General features: G+C 53.3%; 1 protein-coding gene across 1 annotated transcript; it reads left to right on the plus strand.

Annotated features, from left to right (window-relative positions):
- The first annotated feature begins 8999 nt into the window (after positions 1–8999).
- On the plus strand, positions 9000–10704 carry MSMP (microseminoprotein, prostate associated). The gene is made up of 3 exons (XM_064405655.1): positions 9000–9273; positions 9918–10026; positions 10388–10704. The coding sequence occupies exons 1-3, from the start codon at positions 9162–9164 to the stop codon at positions 10575–10577; spliced, it is 411 nt and encodes a 136-aa protein (XP_064261725.1). The 5' UTR covers positions 9000–9161; the 3' UTR covers positions 10578–10704.
- The last annotated feature ends 71 nt before the right edge of the window (positions 10705–10775 follow it).

Raw genomic sequence — 10775 nt, forward strand, 5'->3', positions numbered from 1 at the left:
AGCATCAACAGCGCACACGGACCAGACAGAGACTGCAAACACCCCATACACAGACCATACACACACCATACACACACCATACACACCCCATACACACACCTTACACACACCATACACACACCTTACACACAGCATACACACACCATACACACACCATACACACACCATACACACACCTTACACACACCATGCACACAGCATACACACACCATACACACACCATACACACCCCATACACACACCTTACACACACCTTACACACTCCATACACACACCCCATACAAACACCATACACACACCTTACACACCCCATACACACACCTTACACACACCTTACACACCCCATACACACCCCTTACACACACCTTACACGCCCCATGCACACCGCATACGCACAGCATACACACACCATACACACACCATACACACACACCATACACACACCCTACACACACCTTACACACACCATACACACACACCATACACACACCTTACACACACCCTACACACACCCTACACACACCATACACACACCATACACACACCATACACACACCATACACACACCATACACACACCTTACACACACCCTACACACACCATACACACACCATACACACACCATACACACACCTTACACACACCCCATACACACCCCATACACACCCCATGCACACCCCATACACACACCATACACACACACCATACACACACCTTACACACTCCATACACAAACCTTACACACAGCATACACACACCATACACACACCATACACACACCCCATACACACAGCATACACACACCATACACACACCATGCACACAGCATACACACACCATACACAAACACTACACATCTCATACACAGATCATACACTCTCTGTACACTCACCATACACACAAAACTTGTAAAACCTTATTTTTTTTCTAACTCCCTTGCACATTCCCTGTGCCATGGTCTCACACTGAGTTTTATTGGCATCCCGCACCTTTGGGTGTCACTCTTCCCTTGCTGCACCCATCCTGCTGTTCCTGGTGGTCTGCAGTGGTCCGTGGGAGCCCATGGTGACGCGTGGTGCTGATGCATCCCCCTTTTCCAGGCTGCACTGACATCTCAGAAATGCTCATTGAGCCTGACCCTTGATGAGCAGCTCTTCCTTGATGAGGCTCAGCTCTTCCTGAGCTCATCAGAAACTCTCCCTGCTCCCAGGAACGGCTGCTGCCTTACAGAGCTCCCGGGGTTTTGATGAACAGCTGGCAACTCTTTTTCTTCCCTGAACCGCAGAACATCCCTCTTCTCAGATATTGAAAGGAAGTGCAGGCTGAAACACTGTTACGACAACTAAAGCCCACTCTTTTGTGGCTCTGCAGACATTGGTCCAAAATGAGACCCTTTGGGCCACCCTGGACCACAGCAGGTTTTGGCCAGCACCTCCCTCTGAGTGGGGCAAACTCAAGTCTGGGGTACTGGAGGATCCCAGAACGATGATGGATCCTGGGCTGATAGCCTCACTCCATGAGGCTCAGCCCTTCGCCTCTTGGGTGGTGCAAAGGCCTCCAAAGTGAGCATTTCACTCACCTCTGAGGGGAATTTTTCACAGGTACCCTGCTAGCACTGTCTTTCTGTCTGTGTGCATGCCCCTGTGCATAGGCTGCAGCAAATCTGTGAGAGATGCTGCTGTCTTAGATGTTTAAACACTCTCAGATCCAAGTAACTTAGTAACTTACAAGTAAGACCTTATAAATTACAAGCTAATTTAAAGGCTGTTGTTCTTTTGCTAAATTGTTAAGTTACATAGGTTACATGCTGTTAAGTGTTTTTCCTCTGTTAAATTGTTAAGTTACAAGTTAAGTAGTGTTAAGTGTGAGTGCTGCTAAGCTTTTAGGCCATATTCCTTTTTATCCTTGCCCTCACCGGCCTTTTGTCTCACACACACACACACACACACACACACACACACAAACACGTGTGCACAAACACCACCCGAGATGGTTCTTGATTCATGTCTGTTCTGATTGCCTGGATTTTGTTTCTTGTTCCTTTTTTTCTCCTCAGTGTGCCTTAACTGTCTAGTAAGTGAATCTTGCCAATGAACTTCGCTGTGCTGTCACTTAATATTAAATTTTTGCTGATACCCCTGCCAGTGATTTTTTAAGCGATCTCAAACACTCGTTCATGACACACATGCTGGTCCTAGGACTGCCCCAGATCATGATGGGCACCGAGGGCACAGCTGTGCTTGTCTGTCCTGGGGGGCTCACCCCCCTGAGATTCCAGTCTTCTTTTCCATGTTCCCCTGGCAAGCATAACCAAGCCCCTGGCCCCCAGAGATGACAATTGTTTTTCCGCCTCCTGGCGCACCGCAGCACAAGGCCATGGGCCCTGCCAAGCTCCTTCACATCCATGCTGCAAGTGGAGCCAGAAAGCTGCCAGCCTCAGGAGGTGACTGCAAAGAGGCACCGCAAGCGAGTGCCTGCAGCACGGCCGTCACTGCCAGGGCCAGGAGTAGTGCAGACACTGCTGTGCCAGGGCACAAACAGCGCTGGGTCACAGGGAGGTCTGGCATGGATGGGCAGCAGCCCCTTCCTGCTGGAGGCTGTGTGGAAAGAGGGCAGGGATGGGGAAGGCACCGCCGAGGACTCGTGCCAGAACCCAGGACGTCCCCCTGACGGTCCTGAATGATCCGAGCCCCAGCCAGGGGGCTTTAAAGCCCTGGCAGGGAGGTCAGAGACCCTGACATGCAACCAAAGACCCCTGTGGCTTTGAATTTGACCCATGGAACAAGTTACCACCTTTGTATGAAGAATTAAAAGTCACAAGAATTTACATAATGTAGTGGTAGTAATCACAGTGTGAAAAGAAAACTTTTGGAGCACTGTACAGGGGGTTTTGAACCTTGTACAGGGGGTTTGGGATTCTGTACATGGGGGTCAGGAGTTCTAAGATGGAGGGATTTGGGCATGCCTTGTCCTTCTTCTTTCTTCTCCCTGGCATCCATGTTCAGGGTGATGTTGGCACTCACAGATTGGTTTAGAGTAGAAAGCCACTGTCTAACATAGGTGACAGGTATTGGAACATTATTATAAACAGAGTATACGTAGTTTTTGGTGTAAAAGATGGCACCAACCCGAGAGGTGGAGAGAGTGCCTTGAGCTGACCTGCTGAACAGACCTCGGCAGGCCAGACAGAAAATGTTTTAGATAAAATATAATAAACAACCTTGAGAACGTCAGCCGAAGACTTCTCGTCTCCTTCTTTGACGGCTGGGTTGGGAAAAAGAGACTTTTAACATACCTTGGGATCATCCCAACCAGAGAAAACCTGAGAGACTCGCATTTCTACTCAAGTGTGGGTCAGGCTCCTGCTGGGGTCTCTCCCGCCAGTGCTCACGCTGCCACCCCATCCCAGACGGGACAGTGACACCTTCAGAAGGTCAGAGAGGCTTTGACCAGGTGGGCACAGAGCACCCAGGACTGGTGCAGATGTGTGGGTGACCTTTTCACACAGGGGCTTCCTGTGCTCCTGCTGTCCAGGGAGTCTGAAGGTCTCCTTGTTCAGATCTGGAGTTTGTGTGCCAGTAATGGAAAAAGTAGAGCAAAGCAAATATTTTAAAGGGAAAATTGTGGATAAATGTGGCAGCTGTGTCACCTCCCTGGTTCAGAACAAGGGTTGCCACTGTGTGCCCATGGGGACAGCCCCTAGAACCCACACCTCCCTGTGCCCCAGACCCATGGTGGGACCCTAGGAGTGTCCTTTCAGGGCACCAGGACAGGAAGTGTCACACATGGACCCCTTGAGGTGGGTGCTGCCTGTGCCATGCCAGAGACAGCTCCTACAGTGCTTTCCCCTCCAACTCTCTGGGATCCCCAGGCTGGGTATGTGGGGTCCTGGTCCCATACCTAAGTAGTCTCTTCCACCATGAAGCTACCAGCCATTCGTGGCTTTTCTTGTAGAGTGTCCCTAGAGCAGAGTATCACCCTAGCATGGCCCTGTGGGTGCCAGTAAAACAGACAATGCTCCCTGCAGGGGGATCCCTCTTTTGGATACCACAGTGAGGCCAGAGATCTGCAGGACTCACCCAGGACATAGAAAGCCTCAGGGGTCTCCTGGGGCTCTCCCCATCCCTGCATCCCACTGAAGCAATGTGCTCAGGACCAGTCTGGGATTCCCCTGTGGATCCTCACCTTGTTCCAGGCCATTTATATGCTGAGGTCAGCGCTGGTGGCATGACATTGTCACAGCAAAGTCTCCTCCAGAAAGAGGGGCCTGGACCACTGACCTCCCCGGCAACTCCTCAGGCCAACAAGTGCCTGGCATTTTTTGGCTGGTGCGGTTTCTGCGTGGCCTAGGAATGATCTCCTAGGGTTATTTCTGACTCACAGGACAGGAAACATTTCGGGGTTTAAGCCAAGCTGAATAATATGCTCATTTCCTTGTGCCGACTACAAAGCACCTGCTCCGGGGGATTTATGGAGTGCCGGCCTCTCGCAGTCACTGTGCCTGCCCGGATGTTTTTATTTTCCTGGTATGGCCAGCAAGTGCCAAGATCTGTTTTCCTAAACACCCCGTGACCTCCTGGCACGTTTCTTTGAGGGGAGCCCAGGCAGAGCCACAGGCTGCAGCACACCCATGCTGGGAGAGCCGGGGTGGGTGCCAGCACCCTGCCAGGGCTGAGGGCAGCAGGAATGCCAACACCACTGATGCCAAAACCTGGCCGAGTGCAGAGCAGCCACAGCTATGATAAATGACCTGGGAAAGTCCCAAAGGAATGGAACATGGGCATGGGGAAGGGAGGATGAGAGCATGTGAGAAGAGGGCAGGAGGGCATGAGAGGCCAAGTGGGACAGAGGGACAGAGACAAGGAGCCCATGCCATGACTGGGGACCTGCAGACAGCACCCCGCAGCAGGTCCTGTCCCATGGCAGGGAACCCACACACCCCCTCCAAAGAGGGTCGCAGAGCCCCTGGGAAATGCTGTGCCTAGCCTCTGGGGTCAGAAACCTCATCCTGCAAGGAGGGTCAGGGTGCTGAGGCCAGGGACACCATGGAAGACACAAGGCACAAAAGCATGCCTTGCAGCCCATGCTTCTCCACCACACTGAGCTTCATCCAGGAGGCAGACAGTCTGCAGAGTAAGGCGACATCACTTTTTTCTCACATCCCCTCTATTTTGTCCCCTTTTTGGAGCAACAGTCTCATTGCAAGTGGGGCTGTACTCCAGCCTCTGTGAGCCATCCCATCTGGCTTGCCAGCTGTGGGATGAAGGATGCCATGAGCCAGCTGCCATTCCCTGGCTAGCCCTTTGTCTTCCCTTCCCAGCTCCTGACTGCCTATCTCTTCCTCACCCCTCTGCTCAAGTCTCCCCAGGGTCTGGCCATACCAGTGGGCAGTGAGCATTGATGAATGGTCATTCCTCAGAGCCAGCACCTACCTGCACCTGCCCTGGTGCCCTGGGTACTCTGGTGCTTGAAACATCCTCAAGGTGCTGGGCAAGGAAAGGTGCCCACACCCCAGAGCTGCTTCAGGGTCCACAGCAACACCAATGTAGTTTGGTCCAGTGATAAACTGGAGTTGTGGATTTTTTTTTTTTTTCGTTCAGAGAGAAAATAAAATATCTTTGGGGACCAGGAGCCAAGCTCCCCAGTGCCTAAAACAGCAATCACAGCACTTCCTCGGATTTATGGTGTTTGCTTTCACAATGCCAGCCGGGATCCTGTTTGCTTCCTGCTCTGCAGCTGCAGCTCCAGCTGAAGGCTCAGGAGATTCAGGTTTTATAACCCTCCTGGATGCTGCTGATGGCAACTTGTCCAGCATCAATTATTACCCCCTGATCCTCCTGCGGTGCTGGGGTGGGCTGATGTCACCTCATCCCAGCACCTCTGGCTTGGGTGCTCTTCCTTCCCCATCCATGGGGTCCCATCCCTGGCACTGGGCATTCTGCTGCTCTGCAGAGGGATTGCTGGGAGAGAAGAACAGCCAAGCTGTGTCCCTGGTGGGGTGCAGCACCCAGCTTTTCTCAGGCACAGCTACAGGCTGAACCAGGGCCAGGCAGGAGAGCTGGGTCCTGCTGGGAGGATGCTGAGGTGTGGATGTGACCTTCTGCAGGATCCTGGGATACTCAAAGGTGGTGACTGCTCCTCACTGGCACACATGTGGACAGGCAGTGATCCCTTCTGTGGGGCTCTGCCTGGTATATCAAAGTGACTGAACTTCTAGGAAGGCACTTCTTCCAGCCCCTTCGTCCTTTCTGTGGTTCTTTCCCAGATCTCAGTTGTTCCCCAAGATGCAAGACCAACAGCAGCTGCTTCCTTTCAGTCTCTGCAGCAAAACCTCCTCCAGGCTGGCACAGCAGGACAGAGTGTCAGCTCCTCCTGCCACAGTACTCTCAAGAGCCCAGGCAGAAGCTCTGAAGCACCAAGTCCAATTGCAATTATTGCTTTCCAAATTAGGAGCCCCCTCTGTACAACCTGGATCAAAATGCTCTGGTTCACCCAGGGGATTGTGTGCACTGGGGACAGCTGGGTGCCCAGGAATGCAGAAGTGGGGAAAGGAAAGTGGTCAGGAGGGGAAATAGCAGGATCAGCAGCCTATGGGGGACCACCAGCCCCTTTCTTTATGCACACCCACAGTGTGGATGGTGCCCCATGGCCTGGTCCCTTTGCAGTGTGCCAAGAGATGTCCTGACACTCCTCTTTTTCTCTGCATTTTCCCCAGCAAAGCACTTTGGTGAAAAAACCCAATGGCCATGAACGGACTCGTAGCTTTAACCCTCTACTTAATGAACCATAATGTCTACAGAAATCCTAAGAACATCTCTCTGTGTCTCTGATGGAGCAGGGGCAATGCCCTTCCCCACAGCCAAGAGACACTGTCGCCTTAGGTTTTGAGCACTCTTCTGGAAGCCTGTACAAATCCTGTGGGCCTCTGAGTGAAACCCACCACTTTTTTTTTTAACATTTGCTGTTCTTGTTGATGAAACAATGATGGATTATTTCTGTGCAGTTACTAGCATGCCAGACTTCTTTTTCCAAACACACAATAGGAATATTAATTAACTGCTCTGACGACGAACACTTTAATCCTCCTTATATAGTAACAACTCTGCACCAAAGGGCAAGTTCCATTTGTCACTGATACACTCCACCATCTCGTGGCTCAACAGTCAGCAGGGTGTGCCCAGCATTTCCCTGATTTGTTATCAGCCTTTCCTAACAGATCCCACACTCGCTGCCATCCAGCCACCCCGCCGAGGGACACGGCATCACCCGTGGCACTAGAGCAGGGCTGGGGTAATTCTCTAAGGGGAAGAAGGCACGAAAAGCCAGGGCTTCTCCCTCAGCAGTGAGAGCACAAGCTGCAGGAGATGGATGCAATGAGATGGCAAAGGGGCCCAGAGCACCAAAGGGAAGGGACTATGCCTTCAAATCCGAAGGTGGTGAATCCAAAGCGGATAAAGCGGATAAAAGGAAGCATTTTTCTTTCTCACTCTGTGCTTAATTAGACTGCCACAGGAAAATGCTCGGGCCAAAATTTAGCAGGATTCAATGAGGGATTGGGCACTTACAGGGATAAGAAAAATATCCAGCTATAATAGTGAATGCCAATACAAATTCTGGAAGGGATATTGAGCCTCACGCGTCAAGGTGTAAATGTATCCCAAACTCTCAGGAACAGGGAGCTTAAAGCAGGGGCAGATGACCCACATATGCCACTGCTGCTGATGCTGCCTCACTGCCGGCACAGCCCTGTGCTGGCTGAGCCCTGGCTGGACCATCCCCAGAGCCCTGTTTCCTGCTGCTGGCAGCACCTCTGACAAGGGCTGCGAATTTCTTTTGGCTAGTCAGCCCTTTGCTTGTAGCTCTCCGGAGCCATGTGGCTCCCAGGGCTCTGACCTTCTCCCTCTTGCACTTCAGCTCACTTTGCCAGCTGATAACAGCCTTACCACTTCTACACAGAGGCAGCTCCTCCGGGTGAGGTCCACAGGTCTGTGAGGTCCACAGGCACAACCCTGGGTGATGTGGCACCTTCCCACAGGTCCTTGCTTCCAGTCAAGTCCCTCGTTTACCTCTCAGGTTACCTGTTGCCCAAAAGCACTTTTGCCTCCTAATTTTAACCCTCCTGTTTCCTGCTTCTGTTGGGGCCAGTCTTCAGCCCCTGGAAGAGGGTGCTCAGCCCCAGTACCTTGTGGGTGCTCCAGGTGCACAGGCACAGTCCTCTTTCATGGGCACTGCTCAGATGAGCCCTGGTTCATTCTCCTATTCTGCATCAGTTGTAGTTGCTGCACTGTCTGCTAAGGTCACAGCACCAAATATGTCAGAGCTCAGTAAGTGCTTGGACAATATCTCAGGCACATGCTGGGATTCTTGGGGTGTCCTGCACAGGGCCAGGAGTTGGACATGGTGATCCTGATGGGCTTCTTCCAACTCGGCATATTCTATGATTCTGTGATTTTGTGATTCTATGATTTTGTGATCCTGTGATTTTAAACCTGCTGTCCCCATCCCCAGCCCATGCACGGCTATGAACCTGGCACAGCTGCAGCCCAGGCTGGGGTGGAAGTGCCATGATGTGGTACTCAGGAGTGGGTGCAAGCACTTCCGTCCCCAAATGAGGATGGTGCCATTTGCATCCCACACTGCTAGCAGAATGCTCGTGCTGCTCGGGTCACTGCGAGATGGGATGTTCCCAAAACCCTGGCTTGCTGTGAAGGAGCAGTGACGGCTCAGCATGACCAGAGGGGAGCCTGGAGCTCTCCTGGTCAGGAGCCAGGGTCTCCCGTGCTTGCTGCTTACGTGCTCACCACACTGCAGAGGGCAACGCTGCTGGGGACCTTTGGATCTCCCCTTGCTGTGGAGCTTTGCACCCACAGGGGCTTCCAACTGGAGAAATTTCTGGAGGGCATGAATCAGCTTTTCACAGCTTGTTAAAAATCTTGATCCTACCTCTTGTTTTCATGCCTTTCAAATCAGGAAATGAGTTTTACAACTTTTCCAGTGGGGCACAGCTGGTGGCCAGGGTCGTAAAGCTGAACTTTATAAATATCTCTCTCATTGGGATCAGGGGAAGAGCATTAAAAAGGCAGAGAGAGAGAAAGAGAAAGAGAAGGCAAAGGAGCAAAGGCAATAGAGAAGCAAAGCGAACAAGTCCAGCTCAACCATCTATGGCCATGCAAGCACAGAAGATGAGGTGTGCTTGGGGCAGGCTTTGCCTGCTGCTTTCCCTGCTCCTCCAGCTCCCGGGCTCCCAGGCCAAATGCTACTTCCAGGCTAAAGGTAAGTGGGGAATTGAGATGGGGAGAGGCTGATGGGAAGAGGAGGCCTCAGCTTTCCCAGCATGGCAGGGCTCTTCCTTATGCCTGAGAAGTATGGAAGGGACGGTGCTGAGCTCAGGAATGGGATCGTGGGCCAGTGGTGAGTGGAAGGAGCAGTCTATAAACCACAGAACAGCTCCCCAGAGCTCTGGCTGAGAAACAGCTTTCTGGGCCATGAAGGCTCCTGGCAGGCGTGTGGCTGGGGCCGAGTGTGCAGGACTAGCAACAAAGGGAGGAGGGTGGCTCATCATCCCTCTGCTGTCTCCTCCCAGGGCTGCAGAAATGCCCAGACCCTAAGGGTGCTGGATTTGTCCTCTCCAGGGAAGCAAGAGCCACTTGCTTCTTGCTCTAGACCCATGGGGTAGTAGTGAGAGCCACAGGGCAGGGCCAGGAGAGGATGGATGGGTACAGCACCCATGAGAGATGACAGGGCATTCCACACCTGCAGGATGGTGGATAGACCACCATACATCTTCCATAGCACAAGCTGAGTGAGAGGTCATCATGATACTTCTGCCCCTGCTCAGGGCACAGGGGTGTCAAGGAGGCTTCCACTCGCCCTCAGCACAGGCCCATGTGTTCTCATCACCACTGTTTCTTTTGCAGCTCCCTGTGAGTACGAAGGGAAACAGTTCTCCCTTGGGGAATCGTGGCTGAGCACCAACTGCCTGCTCTGCACCTGCCTGCACCCCGTTGGCGTGGGCTGCTGTGAGACGTGAGTGAGGGGCCGGGCTGGGGTGGGCTGTCACCTCCCACCAGCACCCTGTGTCTGCAGCAGCGGGTGTCTGCTGGCTGCAAATGCAGCTGATATCAGAGCCTGGGAGGGCTGTGGGGCACCAGGTCCTGGCAAACAAGAGGCACGGGTGGGCAGGACCCCAGAAGGGCACTGAGGGTGGTGGGGTGAGTTGGGGCAGTTGGAAAGGGTGTTTCAGCACAGCAAGATGCCCAGATGTGCCAGGAGCCGTGTCCCAGCTGCCTGAGCTGGTCTGGAAGACAGCCTGTGCAGGGGGCTGGCAGCAGTCAGCAGCCCCTGGCACTAACCAGGGCTACTGACGGCAGCGTGTCCTCTCCCGCAGCACCCAGCACCCCATCGACTTCCCCGACTGGTGCGAGGCTCACTACGACTCACAGACCTGCCAGATCTCGGTAGTGCAGAAGGCCAACCCCAGCCTGCCGTGCGTGAAGAGCGTGGAGCACGAGTGGGGCTCGGCCAGCACCCCCGAGCCGCTGGTGAACAAGCTGCTGGGCGCGGGGCTGAGCAGATAGAGAGCCTCGGCAGCGCCCGCGCCTCGGCGCCGCGCTCCCCCCTCCAGAGCACACCGCCCGCATGCTCCAGACCTGCCCCACACACCCTGTAGAGGCATCACCGCCGGCACCTTCAAAGGAAACCACTATCCACACACCATGGTACCCAGCTCTGCTTCTGCCTTCAGCTTCCTGAACCAGGGCGTCCTCCCTGTGAGG

Source organism: Passer domesticus, chromosome Z, assembly GCF_036417665.1.
Source record: "Passer domesticus isolate bPasDom1 chromosome Z, bPasDom1.hap1, whole genome shotgun sequence".
Classification (NCBI taxonomy): Eukaryota; Metazoa; Chordata; class Aves; order Passeriformes; family Passeridae; genus Passer; species Passer domesticus.

Excerpts from the sequence above, each read along its gene's own strand:
- MSMP (XM_064405655.1), top strand. The coding sequence starts at position 9,162 with ATGGCCATGCAAGCACAGAAGATGAGGTGTGCTTGGGGCAGGCTTTGC. Across the intron at positions 9,274-9,917 it reads ATGCTACTTCCAGGCTAAAG|CTCCCTGTGAGTACGAAGGG; the intron begins GTAAGTGGGGAA and ends TTTCTTTTGCAG. Across the intron at positions 10,027-10,387 it reads GGCGTGGGCTGCTGTGAGAC|CACCCAGCACCCCATCGACT; the intron begins GTGAGTGAGGGG and ends CCTCTCCCGCAG.